This window comes from Entelurus aequoreus, linkage group LG08 (assembly GCF_033978785.1).
Source record: "Entelurus aequoreus isolate RoL-2023_Sb linkage group LG08, RoL_Eaeq_v1.1, whole genome shotgun sequence".
NCBI lineage: Eukaryota > Metazoa > Chordata > Actinopteri > Syngnathiformes > Syngnathidae > Entelurus > Entelurus aequoreus.
Window position 1 is genome coordinate 12,743,424 of NC_084738.1, and position 25,144 is coordinate 12,768,567.

At 40.7% G+C, this 25,144-nt stretch overlaps 1 protein-coding gene across 2 annotated transcripts; it reads left to right on the forward strand.

Annotated features, from left to right (window-relative positions):
- Positions 1 to 1,453: 1,453 nt before the first annotated feature.
- med1 (mediator complex subunit 1) lies at positions 1,454 to 25,144 on the forward strand. 2 transcript variants are annotated; one of them, XM_062055550.1, is made up of 16 exons: positions 1,454 to 1,606; positions 6,694 to 6,797; positions 8,507 to 8,585; positions 10,562 to 10,616; positions 10,722 to 10,854; positions 10,926 to 10,954; positions 11,122 to 11,193; positions 11,270 to 11,344; positions 14,491 to 14,654; positions 14,734 to 14,845; positions 16,392 to 16,516; positions 16,612 to 16,739; positions 16,849 to 17,050; positions 18,307 to 18,402; positions 18,473 to 18,578; positions 20,954 to 25,144. In XM_062055550.1, exons 1-16 carry the CDS (start codon positions 1,489 to 1,491, stop codon positions 24,771 to 24,773), a joined length of 5,418 nt encoding a protein of 1,805 aa, XP_061911534.1. In that variant the 5' UTR covers positions 1,454 to 1,488; the 3' UTR covers positions 24,774 to 25,144. The 2 variants fall into 2 exon arrangements, with proteins under 2 accessions (XP_061911534.1, XP_061911533.1); XM_062055549.1 differs by having other exon boundaries at positions 6,691 to 6,797; positions 20,954 to 25,143.

Genomic DNA, 25,144 nt, shown 5'->3' on the forward strand with positions numbered 1-25,144 from the left:
AAGAAATAACAACGTTTTCCAGTTCGAACATTAAGTATCTTGTCTTTGCAGTCCATTCAATTAAATATAAGTTGAAAAGGATTTGCAAATCATTGATTCTGTTTTTATTTACGAATTACACAACGTGCCAACTTCACTGGTTTTGGGTTTTGTAAATTTCCCCTGCAAAATAACCCAAACATGGGGCCAGACAAAGTTGCAAATTGTAGCATACTGCCGTGAGGTTGGAGAGTCACGACAGTGTGACGTTCTGTGCCGTAAATCGCTGTTTCTCTTTCTCGTTATACAGAATTGATACGGTATTATGCATTGTTGTAAATAGCCAAACATTCTCCATATTGTATGTGTGATGTATTGCAGTAGGTATGCTGGCATACTTACATCCTTTTTGAGGTATGAATATGCAATGCATGCACTTTCAGAGCAGCAGTTGAACTTTCATAAACTCAAATCTGACTGACTCTGCACTGTGCTGGAGCTCGGTCATGGCACGGTTTACACCCACCGTGAGGATTAGCGAGGGCTTAGCCAGTGTGCCAGTCTCAGTCCCTGTGCCGCCACCACCACCTTTCCCTTGGCGTGTGCACGGTCCCTCCTCACCAATTGGCATGGTAAGGTGAACTAGCCTCTGATTGATGGGCACTGTTTCAGCCCACGACGGTACTTCCCTAAAGGCCCGTGCATCCTTTTCCCCCTTTTCTCCCGGCTGCTGTTTTGGCACCGGCACCTACCTCATCTTCCAGCGAAAAGCTCTGGTGAGGCACATCAATTACAAAGAGCCACCGCCCCTCTTTTTTTTCCTTCTCCTCCTCCGCCAACACCATGCCAGTCTGTCTGCAGCCATTTCATGAGGATGCAAATAAGTGTGTGTGGGTTTTTTTAATCATGTTCCCAAATTGATCTTTGTACATGCACAAATGCCCACATGTACACACACACACACACACGTACACACACATATATAATAGTGTGCGCTCTCACGGGCAGGTCATAATGGTTGGTGGGAAAATCCTCCCCAGAGAGTCCTCACTGGCACGGGCTCAGCTGTTCACTGGGCTCAGGTGTGTGTTTGTATTTCCTCTCATCAAGTTGCTTAATTACCTATTGGAGATAAAAATGTACACATCGTTAAAAGACAGCATTGATCAAGATTTTGGAGTTTTTGCTGTATTTTTTTATTTATTTATTTTTAAATTTTTGTAGTGAGCCATAATCAAAACTGATGAAAATCAGATTGCTACAGTGCAGCAATTGTGCGCCATCTGGCGTGTCCATCAGGCATTACAACATCAAATTAAGTTTAAAAAAAAAAAATCTAAATACATAATTTAAATATGTGTTATATTGTAAACCAAACATGGAGCTAATCAGCCAACGTATTCCAGGCTAAGTTTGTAAGAAACAAAATAAAATTTGCCTTCCTCGTTTTATGAGCATTACGGTAGACTACGGAAGCCGGGTTGCAGCGGGGAAGACGGAGCTCGCACAATGGCGGCGGGGCCTAGTGTGGCTATGCAGGGTAGTCCCGCAACGGAACTTTCCCTCTCCGTTCCCCAAGGTGGGACCCAGTCCCACATGGACCGGGTCAAAACCGAAGAGGTGACGGGTAAGCTGAGACTCGGGTGTTTTTTTTTCTCTCTCCGCCGTGACCGCTAGGCTCATTGCGGCTAAAAACAATGCGAGTTGAGCTAACAATAAGTTAGCCAACAATGTACCCTCTGTGAATTATTATTTACATTTCACTACATTTGCAACATAAATATGCTGCTTAAGTGCGTGTATTCTCCATAATAACAATAGATGATGCTCTCTAGTACTTACACAGTAGTAAACATGTCAGTACTAGATGTGTAGCAGTAGGGAGTGAGTTACCTGTACTACTTCTGCACCCAAGTGACAGTAAAATCTTAAAATAACAACAAAAATGTAATAATTCTTTATTTTTAAATAAAAAATAATTTAATATCGTCAATATTTTGGGGTATACACATTAATTTGGGGGTTTCTCTTCATTTAAATATATAACAAACATTTTGGACAATTTAATTTATTGTTGATATATAGTAGGTATTACATTGATTAGTGGTTTTGTAGTTTTGGTCCTCATGTTTTTGTTTTGGTTCAAACCCCAGATCTGATTGTGTGTGTGATGTATAGTTAAAGGCCTACTGAAATTATTTTTTTAAATTTAAACGGGGATAGCAGATCCATTCTATGTGTCATACTTGATCATTTCGCGATATTGCCATATTTTTGCTGAAAGGATTTAGTAGAGAACATCGACGATAAAGTTCGCAACTTTTGGTCGCTGATAAAAAAAAGCCTTGCCTGTACCGGAAGTAGCGTGACGTCACAGGTTGAAAGGCTCCTCACATTTACCCATTGTTTACACCAGCAGCGAGAGCGATTCGGACCGAGAAAGCGAGGATTACCCTATTAATTTGAGCGATGAGGAACGTGAGAGTGAAGGACTAGAGTGCAGTGCAGGACGTATCTTTTTTCGCTCTGACTGTAACTTAGGTACAAGGGCTCATTGGATTCCACACTTTCTCCTTTTTCTATTGTGGATCACGGATTTGTATTTTAAACCACCTCGGATACTATATCCTCTTGAAAATGAGAGTCGAGAACGCGAAATAGACATTTACAGTGACTTATCTCCACAACAATACATCGGCGAAGCACTTTAGCTACGGAGCTAACGTGATAGCATCGGGCTTAACTGCAGATAGAAACAAAAGAAATAAACCCCTGACTGGAAGGATAGACAGAAAATCAACAATACTATTAAACCATGGACATGTAACTACACGGTTAATGCTTTCCAGCCTGGCGAAGCTTAACAATGCTGTTGCTAACGACGCCATTGAAGCTAACTTAGCTACGGGACCTCACAGAGCTATGCTAAAAACATTAGCTATCCACCTACGCCAGCCAGCCCTCATCTGCTCATCAACACCCGTGCTCACCTGCGTTCCAGCGATCGACGGAGCGACAAAGGACTTCACCCGATCATCGATGCGGTCGGCGGGTAGCGTCGGATAGCGCGTCTGCTATCCGAGTCAAAGTCCTCCTGGTTGTGTTGCTGCAGCCAGCCGCTAATACACCGATCCCACCTACAGCTTTCTTCTTTGCAGTCTTCATTGTTCATTAAACAAATTGCAAAAGATTCACCAACACAGATGTCCAGAATACTGTGGAATTTTGCGATGAAAACAGAGCTTTTTGTATTGGATACAATGGCGTCCGAATACTTCCGTTCCAACGATTGACGTCACACGCATACGTCATCATACATAGACGTTTTCAACCGGAAGTTTAGCGGGAAATTTAAAATTGCACTTTATAAGTTAACCCGGCCGTATTGGCATGTGTTGCAATGTTAAGATTTCATCATTGATATATAAACTATCAGACTGCGTGGTCGGTAGTAGTGGCTTTCAGTAGGCCTTTAAAAGCACTGCCTTTGCGTGCCGGCCCAATCACATAATATCTACAGCTTTTCACACACACAAGTGAATGCAAAGCATACTTGGTCAACCCACTACTCGGTAGTAGTGGGTTTCAGTAGGCCTTTAATTCCCCAAAACTAGTCTGATATTTTTTACTTGAAAAATTATTACCATGTCCTGATAAAATTGAGGGGCGAGCCATCCATCCATCCATTTTGTACCGCTTATTCCCTTCGGGGTCGCGGGGGGCGCTGGAGCCTATCTCAGGTACAATCGGGCGGAAGGCGGGGTACACCCTGGACAAGTCGCCACCTCATTACAGGGCCAACACAGATAGACAGACAGCATTCACACTCACATTCACACACTAGGGCCAATTTAGTGTTGCCAATCAACCTATGTGAGTTTTACTAAAATCAGTTGTTTTTGTAAGGTTTGCAAATACAACAATTAGGTTTTATTCATAATGACAGTGTAACAACTATCACACTCAATATGACAATTATTTAAACATAACTCCTAAACCACACATGAAAAATGGCTAATAATGCCTGAAATAATGCATCCTTGTGAGTTTTACTCGAAACATATGCTTTTTTAAGGCTTGCAAACAAAAAGAGTAGTTTTTTACTCAATATGACAGAAATGTGCTAAGAATCCTGAGATAATGTGAAAAAAGCAATAACAATGTAATCAAACATAACTCCTAAACCACACATGCAAAATGGATAATAATGCATGGAGAATCTTTGTGAGTTTTACTAGAAAAAAATATCGTTTGTAAGGTTTGCAAAGACAGAAGTTAGTTTTTTGTACTCAATATTACAGTATAACTGTCATACTATATATAAAAGTTATATTAACATAACTCCAAAACCAAACATGCAATCCGTCTAGAAATGCCTGTAATATTGTATCTATGTGAGTTTTACTAGAATCCGTTGTTTTAGTAAGGTTTGCAATACAAAAATTAGGTTTTACTCATAATGACAGTGAATGTTGTCTGTCTATCTGTGTTGGCCCTGCGATGAGGTGGCGACTTGTCCAGGGTGTACCCCGCCTTCCGCCCGATTGTAGCTGAGATAGGCTCCTGCGCCCCCCGCGACCCCGAAGGGAATAAGCGGTAGAAAATGGATGGATGGATGGATGACAGTATAACTGTCACACTCAATATGACAGTTATTTAAACATAACTCCTAAACCATACATGAAAAATGGCTAATAATGCCTGAAATAATGCATCCTTGTGAGTTTTACTCAAAACATATGCTTTTTTAAGGCTTGCAAACAAAAAAAGTAGTTTTTTACTCAATATGACAGTAATGTTCTTAGAATCCTGAGATAATGCAAAAAAAGCAATACAAATGTATTCAAACATATCCAATGGATACTTAATTGTCTTCTATCTGCAAAATGTGATGGTCGTTTTTCTATTTTGCTACGATAAACTGGAATACAACTAGATCACATCAAAAAAGAGACTTTTACGGTTCATTTCGAACATGTTTAAAGTTTCAACATTATATATCACAATTTCCAGTTTTTCTTTACAACATGTCTGTAAAAGAGTAGGAAGAAGCAGAGCTTATTTAATCCTACCCCTTTTCCATGTTATAGCAATTACTAACATATTTGTTCACTTCCTGTTCTTAATTTGTTCACACTTTAACTCCATAAATAATAAATGATAGAATTATCAGGAAAATAAATAATTAAAAAAGTTTTAATTAACCTAGTGAGATCAATAAAATTATCTAATTTTCATTAAAGTTCAAAATGTTTGTACTTTGTATACACTTTGATTTTTAACAGTTTCTTAAATTGGATCATATTAGGACTTTTTGACTTCTTTGCTTAATCCATTCCATAATTCAATTCCACATACTGAAGGTTGTAAGTGTCGTGCCTGCATACACATGTTTTAAATTACACTTTTTCTAAGGTCATGTTTCTCCTCCTTTTTTTGAGAATAAATGTTGTACATTCTTGGGTAGCAGGTTATATAGTTTGGCTTATGGATAATTTTGGCTTTTTGCAAATTCACCAAATCATTCAGTTTCAGTATTTTTGATTCAATAATGTAGCTAAAGGGTTTTGAATGTTCTCTATATTATGCTAACTGACCTCTTTTGTAACACGGTTAGTGAACAAAGTTTTCTTTTGTAGTTATTTCCCCATATTTGTACACAATAACTCAGGTACGGTAGAACTAGCGTGCAGGAGAGAATATGGAGTGAGTTTTTATCCAATACTTCTTTTGCTTTATTCAATGTTGACATATTTCTTGTCACCTTATGTTGTATATTTTTATATGTGATTTCCAGGTAATTTTTTAATCAATTATTACACACAAATATTTGGTTTCTTTTAGGCTGTCAATATCTACTCTGTCTTATTGTATTTGTTTTTGTCTTACCGAAAAAAAAATTTTGGTTTTACTGAGATTCAAAGATAGTCTGTTTTTGTCAAACCATCTCTTAAATTTTTTTATTTCTTCTGTTATCATTTGTATTGGCTTCTGTGTGTTCTCTCCTGAACAAAACGCAGTTGTGCCGTCTGCAAACAATTCAAACTTTAAGTCCTTTGTCCCCTTACAAAGCTCGTATACATATAAAGATTAAACAATTTTGGACCCAGTATTGATCCTTGGGGTACGCCGCAGGATATATTTAGCGTTGTAGACGTATGTTTGCCCAGCTTCACGTATTGCTCCCTACTGGTTAAGTAGCTTCTTGCCCAGTTTAAGAGTAGGCCACTAAAGCCATACCGTTCTAATTTGTTAATAAAGATATTTTATGAAAAACAGAAACATCAAACATACAGGCCCTACGCAAAGATGCTCCAACAGAGCTTTGAGCGCTGACTAACTGAAAGCAAATATAATAAACCAGTATTACATTAAGATTAAGTGTACACAAACATGAAGTGGCGTGGCGAAGTTGGTAGAGTGGCTGTGCCAGCAATCGGAGTGTTGCTGGTTACTGGGGTTCCATTCCCACCTTCTACCTTCCTAGTCACGTCCGTTGTGTCCTTGGGCAAGACACTTCACCCTTTGCCTCTGATGGGTGCTGGTTAGCGCCTTGCATGGCAGCTCCCGCCATCAGTGTGTGAATGTGTGTGTGAATGGGCAAATGTGGAAATACTGTCAAAGCGCTTTGAGTACCTTGAAGGTAGAAAAGCGGTATACAAGTATAACCCATTTATCATATATCATTATAATTTGTTGTTGTTTTTCCAGAAGCTGAGAAGCAGAGTCGCATTGCGGTCTTGCTGGAGAGGCTTCACGCCAAACACAATGCTGCCCGCCCGTGGCAGGAGACCTCGAAAGTTGTACGTCAGGCCATGGTAAGACAACACGATAGTACAAGATGGTAGAAGTCTCATTTTTAATTGTAAACAAAACATTTAAAGGTACCATATGTAGAAATGTAATGTCAAGTCATCATTAAATGGCCCTGATATGTCAAAAGGCATTAATAAATCATGTTCTTTTTGAATACCTCTATAATTGATAACAGTAATTCAGCCGGGATATGCTAATTTCAAAATTAGATTTACAGCCCCGAAATCGTGTTATTGTTTTAATTTTGATGTCCTGCCCTCCACCGTTTGACTAATTAGAAAACCCGTGAGTGTGTCACATCCAGGTTGCCAGTTACGCACCGCCATCGTCGTCTAGCTACTGCCACTGGTAAAGTTACTAAACATGTCAGACCTTAGTAAATCTAAAAGGCGTCGTTACGATTCTCAACTTATTCATGACAAAGCCAGAAACAAAACAAAGGTTTGTATCGGGGATGCCTTTGAATAATGGAGAAGATTTTTTTCATCTGGCGCCAAACTTGCTCATTTCCTCCTTGATAGGTTAGTAAGGCATTTACCGTATTTTTCGAACTATAAGTCGCAGTTTTTTTTCATAGTTTGCGACTTGTATATGTTTTTTTCCTTCTTTATTATGCATTTTCGGCAGGTGCAACTTATACTCCAAAAAATACGGTACATTTTCTTAATACATGTAATAAATGGAAATGGACATTTCGTATGTAAACTATATTGTCCAATACAGTATGTTCGTGCTACAAATGCTTAGTGTGATGGTGCTTAGCTCCTAGTGTAATGCTTTGCATGCTAGCCCGGTCAATGACACATCGACATACAGGCTAACGGGGGAAATATATACCCGTTGGCCTGTATGTCGATGTGTCATCCAACTGACAGGGCAAAATATTTTTTCGACAAATAAAACCTATGTGGATATGTGTAGTGTCAGTGCCTATTTCGTTCTCAATATGCTGATACGCTGAGGAAATGGGTTCCAACATTAGCAAGGCTAATTGCGGTTTCTGGTACTGTATGTGCATCAGGCACATATGGGGTGGGTATTTGCTTAGCACAATATAATGCATTACATATATTGATTTTCTACTTTGTGGTAGTAGGTATGATTTTTGCGTAACGTAGGTTGGCTCATAGAATCGCACTCTATGAGTGGAAGAGAATGCAGTGCCTCGGGTTGGATGCAACATGGAGTTATGCTGAACGAAATGTGGTGGTAATTTTACTGTTGGCCATGGACAAGCGGTAGAAAATGGATGGATGGATGGATGGGCCTAGGCCTGCCATCAAATGTGGCCTATGCGATATATAATATATTATTATACATAAAATATTTTGATGGTGGTCCGTGCGGTCCAACTAGACATTTTAGCAGGGTAAGGCCAACAATATGTAGCGACTCCCGACGAAAATATTGCTGCGTAACTTTACAAATACATTTGGCTAATCAACATCAGTAAAATGTGGCATTATTACTTAGTTAACCATCTTGTAATAAGCATAAACGAGAGAAAGAATCTACAGCGTAGGACTCGTCGATTGCCATTTGAAGTTCCTTGGAGTAGTATTTGGATGCGTATCTGGCAACCTCAGGTATGGAGAGTGGGAGAGGACTACAGAATTTTGACCGTGATTGCAGTACCATTTCTGGCCACTTTACTACATATGGCTCCTTTAAGTCATTTCCATGCAAACTGCTCAACTCTTTTGTTTCGTAGGAGAAACGCGGTATGATGAACGCTTCTGGCCACCAGCTGCTGCTCACTTGTTTGGAGACCCTGCAGAGGGCGCTGAAAGGTCAGCATGTCAACTTTGAAGAATGCTTGTGAATAAAGTCATATTCCTAACTCGTTAGAATATCGTTAATGCTCCAATTAACGTTTATATTTTTGTGTTGTGCAATATAATTGTTTATAAATTACCATATACTTGCTCTCCAAATTATTAATTAAGTTAATAATTAACTTGTTATACATCGTGTCCCGCATATTATTGTAGTAATTATACCATACGCATTGGTTGATACTATGGCAATTAAGGATGTTCTGATCAGGGCTCAATATTGCAGATTCCAAAACCAATATTGATACCGATTATGGCTGGGCGGTATATCGGTATTACAGTTAATACCGGCATATTTTAGAAAGAGATATATATTTGAGACAATACCGCCATACTGGTATCTTTTGATGTGCCGTTGTTATGGCTGTTTGCTGCCATTGCAGCGCGCCGCCGCCTGGGAGCCCGGCAGGCATCTTAGCTGAGGAAGGGTCCGAAATCGCTACTGTGCATTGCTGACACCGACGCCCCACCCCTTTCGCCTCCGCACACAGCCGAAGCTCCCGCATCGTACCTCCGAAGGCTGGCGGGGGTGGGTGGCGGCTCGTCTTTATTAACCAGAGGTAACACAAGCCGTTGAAAAGATTCAACAGAACAGCCGTCAGAGCCAACTTACTGCCGCTGCTAACTGTTAAAGCTAACAAAAACAGTTCAGCTGAAACCCTCGCTGAAGTCACATGTCGCTCGGCAACAGACACCACCTTTTAGAGGCACAAGCACGCATACGCTGCTCTCATAAACTTCTCTCAACTGCATATGACATATATTGAAAGTTTTTTTTAAAGTAACGCATTAATTACTTTCCTCTAGTATTTAAATTACATTGATTAAAGAGTAATTATGTTAGTAATTAAATAATTTTTTTTGGTTAAGTAATGAGTAACTATATAGATTTTTGAAGTAATTTTCAGAACACTGGTAGTAATAGTAATGTGTTGTTGAGTTTAAACTAAACACTTTGCATGTTTTGTTCAAATACCGATATATATTGTGTATTGCGATACGGCCTAAAAATACAGAGATGTCAGATTGCATCTATTATGTGTTAATTTTTCAATGTATTTATGGTGAGTGCTATTGACAATTTAACAATAATCAACACAATAGTCAAACACATTTCTTATCCTCTTTTATTACATACAATTGTTTAAAGAAAATAATGTAAATACGTGAGTGTGAATGTTGTCTGTCTATCTGTGTTGGCCCTGCGATGAGGTGGCGACTTCTCCAGGGTGTACCCCGCCTTCCGCCCGATTGCAGCTGAGATAGGCTCCAGCGCCCCCCGCGACCCCGAAGGGAATAAGCGGTAGAAAATGGATGGATGGATGTAAATAGTACACTATAAATAAACAAAAGCAAAAACTATTTCACATTTAAATCCTTTGGTTTTTGCCCTCAATGTACTCGTGTCCAAGGAGTTATCCCCTAATTGAAGAAAAAAAAATAGATTTAGAAAAAAAATTAATATTGACCTGATACTCTAGTATCTAAGATACTACCGTTGGTTTCTTTGTGTGTAAAATGTTTAGCCTTGTCCTCCATTGATACTTAAGATACTATGACATGTAGTGTATTTGCTGTAATGGAGGTGTTTTTTTATTGGTTTAGAGTAGCCACTCCACACTGTGTATGGGGACATATAATAATCTGGTAGCTTGTCAATCGGTGGACTAAAAATAAATAATTGTCAGCCAAATCACCTAATCACTGTTTGTCATCCGCATTAAAGGAAATAATTGGCAACTGCGATCACATACATTTTTTAAGAAAATCGTCTGATACTGATTGGTGGTAAAGCATTATGTACTTTTGTATGTTTGGGTTCCGGGAAATAATTTTGAGTCTTGAGCTGAAAAATGATAAACTTTTTTTTCTACACATTTTTGGCAAGTGAGATTTCATAACGAAAGTATTTTGTCTCCCTTTATTTTCAGTCTCATCTTTACCCTCCATGACAGATCGTCTTGAGTCCATCGCAAGACAAAACATGTACGCACCAAATTTTCATTTTATCTGTTGACATTATAATTATTATTTAAAATGTAACTACTTCCTAGTCGTGTTTTTTAATTATGACTACTCTTGTCTGTGCAGGCTGGGCTCCCACCTGAGCCCATCTGGAACCGAGTGTTACATCACCTCAGATATGTTTTACGTGGAGGTGCAGCTCGACAGCGCTGGTGAGCTTGTGGACGTCAAAGTTGCTCATCAAGGAGAAAACCCTACGGTCAGTCCATTACGTAAAAAAATTCTACATATTCAGTTTGGCTCAAGGTGCTTACAGAATGTTTGTTACAGAGCTGCCCCGAGTTGATTCAACATCTAAGGTAAGCATTATTAGCATTAAGACTTCCCCAATTAAATAGTTATTTGATGTTTAATGTGTTGATGTTGTTTTATTTGATTTGGCGCACTATTACTTTTCACAGACTCATGTGTGCGTTTATAATTTTTTACACATGTAATTATATTCATTATGTGGCTTATAATAAAGGGAGAAGAACTTTGAGGAGTTTTCCAAACATCTTAAGGGACTTGTTGACCTTTACAAGCTTCCCGGAGACAAGTAAGTATAAATAGGACAACACTTTATTGTGTCACTTTGTTGGAATGTATTTGTGACTGAAGTTTCTGTCTGGCAGTAAATTAAAAACCAAGATGTATATCGCGCTGCAGTCTCTGGAGCTCGATCTCACTAAGATGATGCACATGTTCCGGTGAGTTCACATTTGACCCAACATACTCTTACCATCTATCACAGTGTTTGTCACGGACCTTCAATGTACATCTGGTGTTGGGTTGGAGAGGTTGGTTGGGGCTAGCGGCTAATGTCGCATCACAGTGCAGCTTCTAAATAACTAATCCACACCTCAATGGCGGCAAATAAACTATATTTCTTACAAGTATATTATCACTGAAGAACGAGGAATAGCTAAACATGCTACATTACACACCGTAGGAAGATAAGATAACCTTGAGCTCTTGAATGTAAACAAAAGTGGTCGGATTGATACAAATATTGACAGTAACGATACCAAGTATAGTATCGTATATGGTCGATACTACATTGGTTAGAGCAATATTTCTTTTTGTCAAAAATATTTTGTCTGTTATTGTTTACAACTGCAGGAAGTAAGTACCTGGAAAAAGGAGGACTTTAAGAGCAAAAAAATAATCATTTAGATCATAGTCACTAGTAGGAAATCATTTAAATATTTTTTGATATTGTTACACTCCCATCATGTGTTTTTGTCTGATTATAAATGTGATCAAAAATGGAATCATTCAGTGATCTTGAAAATTTTAAGTATCAGTATAAGCATTGGTATGGCCAATGCTGCACCTGTAACTACTTGGTATTGGATCGATACCCAGATTTGTAGTATTGCCCAAAACTAATGTAAAGTAGCTAAACAATAGAAGAATATGTGCTTATTACATTTTAACAGAAGTTTAGATAGAGACAAGTTACAACAGAAAGTAGATAGATATTAACAGTAAATTAGCGCATAGATTAATAATAGTTTTGACAAAATAGTACAACTGGAAATGATGCAATATTTTACTACATACGTCAGCAGCCAAATTAGGAGCCTTTGTAACCCGTTTAGTGTTTGTTGTGAGAGCTTGGTTGATTGTTAACCACATAGAATTGTAGTTCATCAAGGTTGTGTGTTAAATGACCTGTTACAGGATTTAGTGAGTAGGACTGTCATTCTGTTTGATGACAGACCATTCCAGTTTCTACCTTTCAGCTTGCAAATTGAGGAGCACCTTCCTGTGAAGAGTAACAATGCCATCTACTGTGCAGAGTTGTAACTACAAGCCACTCAGACAGCCCTATTATAGGCTGAATCCCTATTCACCCGTGTCTTAGCTTTTTGTCCTCGGTTTTGCGCGTTGACGTCAAGCAAGCAGTGTCCCAAGTCTTGTGCAAGTTTATAGTCCGCGAAACTTGGAACCAAGTGTTGGGGGGAAAAAGGCTGAGCTGAAAGCATATACATCAATGTTAGTATTTCAAAGCATCAGATTCTCACAGTAATTAATGCCTGACCCATGTAAATATTACCACGTTTTTAATGTTGTTTTTTTTTAAATCGCTCATCATCTAAGCTAAACACCACTAACTAGTAAACTACGTTGTCATGAGAAAGGCAGCAAGCTGACTTTAGAAAAAATGACTACATTTTATGAATGATTAGACAGCTAATTTTCTTTTAAAATGAACGTTAGCGATGTTTAGAATGTTGTGTTTAATTTTTAAATCGCTCATCAGGACAATCAACTAATGCAACTAATTTACATATTGTAGCTTTTGAATACTTTGACGTTCGCTTTTTATAGCTAATACCTGAAGTCTAATGTAGTACGTTGCAGTGTAGTACTGTATGTTTACTGCCTGCGTCACAGACACCAAATAGCTTGAGGTGATGAAGTAGAGGGAAACGGGTGGCGTCTCATTTCTTTGGGGTATTTTTTACCACTTCATCTTGGGAAGGGAGAAGGGGAGAAGTGTGATTCAGCCATATTGAAATGTTGTAATGTTTGTGAGTGCCAAATCTTTCTGTGGCCGTCAAAATGTATCTGTGAATGTAAAGGAAAGACTATATCAGTGTTTCTCAAACTGTGGTATGTGGGCTTTATCTAGTGGTATGCCAAATAATTGCTTAATTCAAGGGTTCCCAAACTTCATCCCACAGGGTTTATTTTTACTACATGAAGTGTGTAATTTTGCATATGTGTTGACACTTGATGGATGAGGTCAACTGCGATTATCATTGACCAAGTGCCTTCCGCAATTTCAGTGTGCGCAGACTCAATATGCAGGTACTAATTCAGGCAACCTTCCCATTTCATGGTCCAATTAAGTAATCAAAAACCAACACAGAATGTTAATACATGGGATACAAAAACACACAACTTGCCCACTGAACTATGTGGACATTATAAAAAATGTCTAATAGTACCATACACAATTGAAAAATACACCCATTTAACAAGCCTGATGGGTGATATGGAAAACACTCTCCACACTTCGACATGTTTGACACATTTTAGTTGCTTGAGGGACATCAATAGAAAATGGATGGATGAATGGACATTTCTGATTGATTACAAAACGTTGAGGTTGTCATGGAAATAAAAAAGGTAGTAATAGTCAATGTTTTATCGTTTATACTTCCTATTGTAGTGATGAGATTGTCGACGTGTTGTTGTTCAGCCTGTTCACTAAAGCTTGTTTTAATTCATGCTTTACCAAACTGACATGTCTCTGATAATATCCTAATGATATTGTCAAACTGACAACTTACATTTTTTGGACAAAGTGACAGTTGCTACCTGCTGTGTCGCAAAAAAAAGTGTCCGTGCGTGTCCGTGCGTGTTGTTGTGTGTGTGTGCGTGCCTGTGTGTGCGTGATGCTCACGCGCGGGTCCACATGACAGCATATTGGCAAGTTTCCCCGAAGATTGGGCTTTAATGCTAATTGTACTGAATTTTTACATGTTTGGCAAACTTACCTCTTTAATTTGGTATTACATATACAGTATATGCATACTTAAATCATTGTGATCGCCGTTCCGTGGGAAAGCATTTGTTGATCTCACACACGCACAATAACATAATCATTTGGAGTAATAGGAAATACGTTTTTTCCTTGACTTGTAACTACAAGTTACTGTAACCTTTCTCATACAGTTCTGAAGTGAAGTTAGTGTCGGGATTTAGATATTGAATCCATTTAGATTCTTCATCTAATTACATTATATTTATAATTACATTACAGGCAGTATATGTATGTGTTTGTATATATATATATATATATATATATATATATATATATATTTTTTTTTTTTCTCTTTAGGTTGGCAACCAATGCTAATATAGTGGAGACCATTCTACATGGTAGTGTGGGCCTGCTGACAGCCAGAAGTGGTGGCCATCTTGTGTCCCTTCAGTGTTATGTCTCCCCGTATGACATATTTGAGGAGGTAATGGGCGTCCACCCTAACCTGACAGACGCTAATGGTAAGCACACAGAGACAGTGATACTCATCTTCTGCTTTGGTGCTATTGCTTGTTCTTTTAAAACCAACTCTTTACACAGTGCCACGCTCACTGGGTGTCAGCGTCTCGGTCACCATTGAGGGGGCGCCCAACACCTGCAAGCTTCCTATTGCGCCACTTATCACCGGCTCTCACCCAGTGGACAACAAAGGGTAAGGGGTAGGCTTCTAATAGCTTCCTACACTTGTGATTTAGGGCTATATAAATAAACATTGATTGATTGATTGATTGTCTGCTATTTGTATGTTAAATTAGATAATTTTTATCGTTTTGTTTTTTTAATAATCATTCACTATATGAATGTGAGATGTTTTGTCAGGTTCAAAAACTGATGGCATCTATTTAACAAGACAAGAAGCAAGGAATTAAACAGAGACAGAATTAAATTTGGCTCAATTTTAGGAGAAACGTCTGGGTACAGTCTCCAGCTTGCTCTGGCGAAAAATTGTACGCCTCCTCTTTTTATTTGGACTTTCCCTGTTTACATAACAACATCTGTTTCTAAAGGAATGGGGGGTATGTAAACAGCCATTGTTTTCGGTCACATTAACACAAAAGAAAAAGATGCCTCGGGCTTGGACTGGTCCTGGATCGAGCTTGGGCAGGTCTTGGATCAAAATAGATAACCCCTCCCTTCTCCTCCCATCGTACACAATGGAATTTTACCAGCCTTTGGCTTGGTACAACAAAGACAGCCTCTTGTCTGTTCACTGGGAACTCAGAGAACGGAAAGTTTTTTGATAATTTACATACAATTTTTCTGACATTTTTCTGATGTCATCAGAATTGATTCTTGCACACAACTAAGGTTTTCTAGTCTTATTCCAGTTCATTGGAAAAGAGGAACACATTTTTAAGCTTAGCTTAAAAAGTAGGCTACTCATTCACACACTGAAATCTTTTAACCAAGGTTTATTTAAAATAAATGCAATACATAAACAACAGATGCAATATACATGTACCGGTATATATCTTGATATTTACCACTCCGGTTTACTGTAAAACAGCACACCCTGTATGTTCAATGTTGAATAGCTTAGATGTGTTTATTTAAGTTAAAATCGGGGTATGATGTTTGTAATTAGGAAAATACTTTAATGTGTCTTGTATTTAATGTTAGCATTTAAGCTAGCTAGTGCGCTAATTGCTAACGAGCAGCCACCTTAGCTGATTGCTAGTTAGCCTAAATGCTAACATTAATACAAGAGACTCTAAAAAAGAAAGAAACTCCCGACAGTTATTATTACTGTTTCAAAATAGAATTATTACTGTTTCAAAATAGAATTATAACCCCAATTCGATAAACTCGCGGACTGGAAAAACTGCTCATTTTCTGGAGAAGAAAGTTAAATGCTAGCTGGCAGCTAACAATCAGCGCGCGAGCTGCAAGTCAGCGTTCAACACGCTAGCTGCCAGCCAGTGTCCAGTGTGCTAGCAACCAATCAGAGCGCCAGCTGCTAGCCAGCAATCAGCGCACTAGCTGCCAGCTAGAGATCAGTGCACTAGATTTCCTCTCCAAAGCTTATCAAATTGAAATCACTCTTTTACAATCATTTTAATTTGAAACGGTTGTACTAACTTTTGGGAGGTTTAGTGCGGTTTATTATTAATACCAGCAATCATTACATCCCTACAGGTTGGACACACTGTACTCCGCTTACAATAAATTGCATGGATGCACAATGCTTTTTGTTTCAGAACGCCTTCCTTTTCCACGGCGAACAACTCCAACTGTGTGGACCTGCCAGCATGTTTTTTCCTCAAGATGGACCGCCCCATGCCTTTCTCCCTGTCCTTTATTCAGAGACTGGGCAATGCTACAGGTAAGCCTCCCCTGAAATAGTTATTTTGTGTGTTCAGGTGTTTATGCAGGGCAAAAAATACACAATAAAATGCTCTGTCTGTGTGTATTTTCCAGCTATTCCCGTATTTGAGAGCACCCCCAGCTTGTCCACCCTGTACCAGCTAATAGTCCAGAGCCAACTGCAGCCCATGGAGGAGGGCAGCATCACTCTGCCACCTTCACATAACATGCACTTCTACTCCGTAAGTCGCCTCAGACCTGTAGTATTGCATCTTATTGGGATATAGTAGAATGCAGTGTAGTTGTCTGTGTGACTCATCAAGGTAGTAAGAAGCCGCTCTGTTCTTCCAGGTGTTGCCAGACCAGCAGCACTGTTACTTTCTGAACGGCGACGCCCCAGTGCAGGATGGTCATTCTCTCCAAGGCGCCTTGGTGACCAAGATCCCCTTCCGCCACCCGGCTCAGGTGCCCCTCCTGCTGGACATCATCCGGCACCAAGCAGCCTTCAACACCTTGATTGGCAGCTGTGTGAAGCGGGCTTCCATTAAAGAAGGTGCGGACCTCTAGCCCCAACGTAAATGTAGTGATATCTGAGTTAGGGCTGGACAATTATGGCAAAAATAATAATCATAATTATTTTTGATTGATATTGTAATCACGATTAATTACATGTTTATTCATTCTTTTGAAAACATGAGTATGTATTGTACCACCAAAACTCAACATTAAATATATTTGTCAAAAAACCTGGATATAAATTAGTAACGAATAAACCCCAACAAGTAAAATGATAGCAATAACAATACATTTAAATAACAATAGCAATAAAAATAAAAACAATTAAGTTTTTCAAGTTTGTTTTTGAATTAATTTTTTTACCTTTTACACTTATTTTATCACCATAAAGTGTGTGCTTTTTGTGTCAAATAAAATTGAATACAATGTTTGTTAATTAAATGCAAATATCCCCACATTTTTTGGTGCAATACGTCTTTGGACAATTTTGACCAATATTTTAGGTCAAAGCATAATAATTGTGTAAGTGTTTCAATATGTGCTTTAAGTACATTATGCTTGAGTAAAGTACTTTTTTGAAACCGCAGTCAGACCTGATGTGGCACACCACGCTATTATTGTGAAAGGGGGGTAGTGTGCTGTGCTGTTGTTCTCACCTTTACGAGTAAAGACATGACTTGAGGCTGTAAAAAAAGAGAAAGCCTCTCAAATTGCCACCACCTTGTGTAGAGTTTTAGCTTCGTAGTTTAGTCGTTGTTTCAAGTGGCCGTCTGGACATTGTAGAGTTCAGGACGGCAGGCGTTTGAGTGTGTTGGGGATTAATGAGCGCTACCGGACTCATTATTTTCCCAAATAAATGTCTCTTCTATTCACAATTACAAAATTTCACTTACATCTATGTCAATTTCCCTGATATTATTTTGCGTTTATCAGCGGATTACGTTTTTTATTGGCCAATTATATGACTCTGTCCGCGGTTATGTGAACCCGGAAATTATATGCCTTACTTATTCTATTGAGTTTAGTGATTATTGATTTGGCATTCTAGCAATGTGTCACATAAAAATAGCAACCATGGTTACATCCCAAACATCTAATAGACGTGCTCTTTTTTCACTTATTCGGTCATCTGTTTCACTGTCACAAACTCTGGAATTTGCATGCACGTTGCGTGGCTCATTTATCTTTTTTTCCCCTGATTATTATATTTTCATAATCGGGAGAAGCCATAATCAAAATAAACATTTGATTGATTGTCCAGCCCTAATCGGAGTGTTTTAAATTTGCTTTCAGACAACGTAGGCCTTCTGCAGTTTGAGGTTTGTCCTCTGACGGACTCCAGCTTCAGCGTCTCTTTTCAACATCCTGTCAATGAATCATTAGTCTGTGGTAAGTGCCCACTACACACACCCCAACATCCTTCTCAAACTTGTATGTCAATCAATGTTTTTCTCCACAGTTGTAATGGATGTGATAGATTCCAGGCAGGTGTCCTGCAAACTATACAAAGGACTGTCAGATGCCCTGATCTGTACTGATGTATTCATTACCAAAGTGGTCCAAAGGTAAAAAATACTTACTAGAGTGCTACAGTCCCTATTTCAGTCCCTCCAGTAATTCACAATGTCACTATCGCACAAATTCAACCCATCCTGCGAACTACGTGCAGCGATTTTTCCAATGCAGCGAAAATTCCCTGCACATTTTGGCCAATCAGCGTCATTTCGCCAATTGAATTTGACTCAAATTCAAACATGCATATCTAATCAAACTTATGTTTCTTTCTTGTATACACGAAGCAGGAACAGCAGCAATATATCAACTCCTTATTTCTCAAACGCCACAATTGTAGTCCTCTTGCATAGCTCAGACCTACTTCTTGTTCTTATTCACAGCGCTCAGCCTTCTGGGCAATGTAGTAAACATTTAGCAACACACCAGCGTTCTCACTTCCAAGTTTACATGTATTTATATATTTATTTAACCTTTATTTGAGTTGAAGTGTGATGACAATCTTTCATTTTCTCTCATTTACCAACAAGAATTACCACTATATATCGCTTTCAACAGTTCACAAATGCTCTTAAGGTGCGGTGGTAAACGTGTTGGAAGATAAATAAATGTTTAAAATGGACAAACACTTTTCAAAACAACAAACAATAAGAAAGCCTTTGATGGTTTCTTTTTGTAACCATAATGATTTATTACTTTTATTAGTTATAATTCATCAAAACAGTACAGTAATTTTACAATGCCCTGAGTATGAGCTTTCACTGACATATAATGTCTACTTTTAATACTGTAGTTGTATTTGAGTTTTTGTTGAAATTCTGTGCTTTTTAAGTTAGGTTAGAGCAGGGGTCACCAACCTTTTTGAAACCAAGAGCTACTTCTTGGGTAGTGATTAATGCGAAGGGCTACCAGTTTGATACACACTTAAATAAATTGCCAGAAATAGCCAATTTGCTCAATTTACCTCTAACTCTGTTATTATTAATAATTAATGATATTTACACTTAATTGAACGGTTTAAGAGGAGAAAACACGAAAAAAAATGACAATTAAATTTTGAAACATAGTTTACCTTCAATTTCGACTCTTTAAAATTCAAAATTCAACCGAAAAAAAAGAAGGGAAAAACTAGCTAATTCGAATCTTTTACAAAAAATTAAAAAAACAATTTATGGAACATCATTAGTAATTTTTCCTGATTAAGATTAATTTTAGAATTTTGTTGACATGTTTTAAATAGGTTAAAATCCAATCTGCACTTTGTTAGAATATATAACAAATTGGACCAAGCTATATTTCTAACAAAGACAAATCATTATTTCTTCTAGATTTTCCAGAACAAAAATGTAAAACAAAATTCAAAAGACTTTGAAATAAGATTTAAATTTGATTCTACAGATTTTCTACATTTGCCAGAATAATCTTTTTGAATTTTAATCATAATAAGTTTGAAGAAATATTTCACAAATATTCTTCGTCGAAAAAACAGAAGCTAAAATGAAGAATTAAATTAAAATGTATTTATTATTCTTTACAATAAAAAAAATAAATTTACTTGAACATTGATTTAAATTGTCAGGAAAGAAGAGGAAGGAATTTAAAAGGTATATGTGTTTAAAAATCCTAAAATCATTTTTAAGGTTGTATTTTTTCTCTGAAATTGTCTTTCTGAAAGTTATAAGAAGCAAAGTAAAAAAATTAATGAATTTATTTAAACAAGTGAAGACCAAGTCTTTAAAATATTTTCTTGGATTTTCAAATTCTATTTGAGTTTTGTCTCTCTTAGAATTAAAAATGTCGGGCAAAGCGAGACCAGCTTGCTAGTAAATAAATAACATTTAAAAAATAGAGGAAGCTCACTGGTAAGTGCTGCTATTTGAGCTATTTTTAGAACAGGCCAGCGGGCTACTCATCTGGTCCTAACGGGCTACCTGGTGCCCGCGGGCACCGCGTTGGTGACCCCTGGGTTAGAGTCACAGTTGGGCACTTACAAAAATAAATAAAAAAATCACAAGATGATTTCAATGTTACTTAATTAAAATAAGCTTCCAAACATTGCAACTTGTGCCAAAACTTTTTGAAAAAGCTGCCTCAAATTCAGGCATTTTAGGCCGCAGCTATCTAACAAAAACAAAAAACTGCCAAATCCTGGAGAGACTGCTATTTGGTTCAACAAAATCCAAGTCAGTTAAAAAAAAATCCCATTGCCCATCTCAGGGTAGCATCTAAACATTATCACACAAGTCTAAAATAAAACCAAGGTCTAATTACAAGCATATGGTGGCTAACGCACCAGGCTACTTCAACAAAACCGCGACTAGCAGCCTACCAAAATAAAAGTAGTATCCAAAGTAAGCCAAAAATTGATTAACAGAGTGGTTTGTTGTAGTATCAATGTAAACATTTGACGCTGTTTCCTTCGTCTTAGATGTATGTCCATCCCTGTGACGATGCGGGCCATCCGGAGGAAAGCGGAGACTATCCAGGCAGACACTCCAGCCCTCTCTCTGATAGCACAGACCGTAGAGACCATGGTGAAGAACAATCCACCACCATCTGGCAGTCCCACCTACAACATGGCAAGCGGAGACGTAGCAAACCCAATGGGACTGTTGGGACTCACAGGCGGAAGCACACCTACGGGAGCAGGGTCCTCCGGTGGGTCCAATTTTGCCGGTCAAATCACATCTCTCTTGGCGATGTCTCGGAATGAAAGACCGGTCCAAGGAGCAGACTGTCAAGCTCAAGGCGGGATGAGCGGGCAGCAGCAGTTACAACAACAGCAGCAGCAGGGTCAAGGTCATTCAGATGACTTCAACAAAGTGACGCAGAACCCAATCCTGACGAGTCTTCTCCAGATAACGGGAAGTGTCAGTTCTAGTCCCAGCTCCCAGAACGCACCCCAGCCCCATCAGACTCCGCCTTCGACGTCGTCACCCGCCAGCAACACTAAGAATCATCCCATGTTGATGAACTTGTTGAAAGACAACCCCTCGCAGGATTTTGCCGCGTTGTACGGCTCCAGTCCTTTAGAGAGGCAGAATTCGTCATCAGGGTCACCTCGTACTGACAGCATGGGTGGGGCTTGCCCTGCAGGTGGCACAAAAGGCAAGAAAAAACGCCTTCGAGTGGGAGAAAAGGGTGCCGTGATGCCTGGGACTCCTGGTGCAGGGGGAGCAGGAGGCGCTTTAGGCATGAAACCTCAACAGGGGTCCTCAATGTCGCAGCACCTTCAACATCACGCTGTCACACACGAGGATGACTTCCACCGTGAACTTCTTTCTATGGACGTCGACGCATCCCAGAACTCCATCTTTGACGTTAACCTGGCAGGTGACGGCTTGGACACGCCCCACAGCATCACTCCAGCTCCGAGCCAATGCGGAACGCCGCCCTCTGGGCCCAGCATTTCTTATCCGCCGTCTCACGTTCAGCCGCAGCAACAACCACCGCCGGGTGTCGTACCGCCCCGCATGGTGCGCCTCTCCAGCTCTGATAGCATCGGACCAGATATCACGGAAATCTTGTCCGATTTGCCAGAACAAACCGGCAAAGCCAGCGGTGGAAATCAGCATCCCATGGGCGGGGGTGTGGATGATGGAGGGCCACTGGGAACCCCCATCCGTGACTCTTCAAGTTCAGGGCAAGGCAGCGCTGTGTTTGACTCGGCGGACATCTTCAACACCAACAGCAACGAGAATCCTTTTCCCGATGCTGCTGACTTGATTGCTGAGGTGGCCACCACACCCACCAGCGACGCGTCCTCCACTAACTTTTTCCCCGATGCTGCCGACTTCAACCCTGATCTCCTGAGCTCAGGTCATGGCTGCTTTGAGGACAGCTCACCAAGTGCTGATGGAGATCTGGACCTAGTCAAGGGCTTCGGCGGGAGCAGTCAGCAGAATACGCCATCAGGTACACCCCAGAATCCCACACCGCATGGACAAAACACCCCGGAACCTTCGCTGAAAGACCCTTTTGATATGGGGATGTTTTTCGTAGGCAACAGCGGCTCTGGTAAACCTCTTCTGGGACAAGGTCCTGATCTGGGAGACACACATGTGGGAGGCTCACAGAGCCCCCTCATGATGGGCTTGGGGTCGGCATGTGTTGATTTTAAAAGTACAGACTCCAAAGTCAAACAGCAGAGCCTCATACGGCAAAAGGACGAGAACGGAGGCAGTGGGAGTAGCAGCTCTGGAATGGGAAGCATGTCAACGGAAGGTAAACAGGTCAAACGTAGCAGGACTCCATCTAGTGAGGGCAAGTCCAAAGATAAGCCCGCTAAGCGTAAAAAAATGGACCCTGACGGGAAGTCGCCTTCCCACAGCTCAGGAGGACGACCGTACACACCTCCCAGTGGTGGCTCTGGCTCTGGCGGGAGCCTGAGCGGCGGCGGTTCCAAGTCTCCGGGGAGTTCCGGATGTTCACAAACGCCACCTGGCGGCGCCACGCCGCCCATTCCCAAAATTACAATTCAGCTTCCTAAAGGGACGATAACTGGTGGGAAAACCTCCCACAGCGGCTACACATCCAGCAGCTCAGCGTCAGGCGGCACAGGAGGGGCAGGCGGGACCAGCAGCAGCAAAAGCCACCATTCCCATTCATCTTCTGGGAAGATCAAGTCCAAGGAAGGTTCCATGACTCAAGGCAACAGTTCCAAGTCAACAAGTTCGGCAGGAAGTAGCGGAGGATCATCCCAGTCTAAAAGTTCCTCCCAGGGATTGGGAGTTGGCAAACCGGGATCTTCACCAATCACCAAACATGGACTCTCTGGTGCAGGAAGTAGTGGAGGTGGAATTGGGAGCAGCAACAAGATCAAAACTCAGGGCGGTAAGCCTCCTGGTTCGCTTATGAATCCCAACATAAAGCCCAACATCTCCCCTTCTCACTCCCGCTCCAGTAACTCAAGTGAGAAGTTGTCTTCCCCCATGAAGATCCAGCAGTCCCAGGTACCGGGAACACCGCCTTCTTTGAAGGCCAAATCACCAATGGGAGGCAGCTCTGGAGGGTCTAAGTCTTCTTCCAGTGGAGGTATGAGCTCCCAGAAGCCAATGACCTCCTCGGCTTCCACTTCTTCTTCCTCGTCGTCATCCAACTCGTCCTTGTCTTCATCTGCTTCAATGGGCTTCTCCGGAGGTTCCCAGTCTCAGTACGGGGGCGGTGGAAGTGGAGGAGGAGGAGGAAGTGGAGGTGGGGGAAGTGGAGGAGGTGGGAGTGGCGGAGGGGGAAGCAGCAGCGGTAGTGGGTCAGGTCAGAACAACGCCAACAACCCAAATGCCAAGGGAAAGTCTCCAAGTCGAAATAAGAAGCCCTCTCTGACGGCCGTCATTGACAAACTGAAAAGTGTGGGCGGTGGAGGGGTGGGAGAGGATGGTTGTGAAGTCGGACCACCTGGGGGCGGACCAGGTTCTGGTACCCCGGCTGGCAGTGGTCCCGGAAACGTCCCCAACATTGGCCCTTCAAACATGGGTGCAACAAAGCACGCAACATCCTCGCAAAGTGGCGACTACAAGCGGGAAAAGTCTGATAAAGAAGGGAAAGCGAAGGTGTCTGTTTCAGGAGGTAGCAGCGGGGATAAAAAGATGATGGACCCCAAAACAGGCGGTGTGAGCGGGACCGGCCTGGCCAAGATCATCATCAGCAAACCCGATGGCGGCTCGCCCAGCATCAAGGCCAAAGTCACCCTGCAGAAAGGAGGCGAAGGCCCCGGCGACTCCATGCGACCGCAGATCTCCAGCCTCAAAGCGTCCCCCCTCTTCAGCGGCTCCACCCCCAAGCACGACCGCTCCTCGCCTAGCCACAGTCGCTCGCCAGGACACACCCCGCTCAACCACGACAGCGAGAGCGAATCGGGCAGCAGCTCGGTGGCAGAGAAGTCCCACCAGAACAGCCCCAGCTCTGACGACGACCAGACGGTGCGACCGCTACCCGCCCAGGAATACATGAGCTCCATGCCGCTCAGCTCAGGAGAGAAACACAAGAAACACAAAAAGAAGAAGCAGAAGGAGAAGGAGCGAGAGAGGGAGCGAGATCGGGAACGGGAGAAAGAGAAGAAGAAGTCGTCCATGTCGGTGGGGCCGTCCTCGCATTCAATGAAGGCAGACAGCTGGTCCCGATCCCCCATCTCTGCTTCCGAATCTTCTTTGTCTATGCTTAGTTCGGAGCGGGCGTCCCGATCCAGTCCCTTGTATATGAGAAACGAAGACGACGACCTCATGGACTCAGCTCTCACTGGAAACCTTTAAGTGTTTTGTATTCATCTTTTATTTTGTTCTACAAGCATTTTAACCTCATAGAAACTCGTATTTATTTATGGTCACAAACTGAGTCATCATCGGCCTGTTTTATCTGACACACCCAAGTGTTTGGATTGGGATGACAAGTATTCACTCATTTTAGGATAACAGTATATTTTCACCGACCATGTTGCCTCCATTGTTAAAAAAAAAAGAAGAATAGAATAGAATAGTTTGAAATGTTAAAAAATTGATGGCGCTGTGTTCAGTATAGGTTTTGATACAGTTGTGGGCGGATGAGAATACATTTTGTATTGTTTATTTTAATGAGTGCATTAAATGTCTTAACGTGAAGGATTTTCATGTATTAACGATTTCTC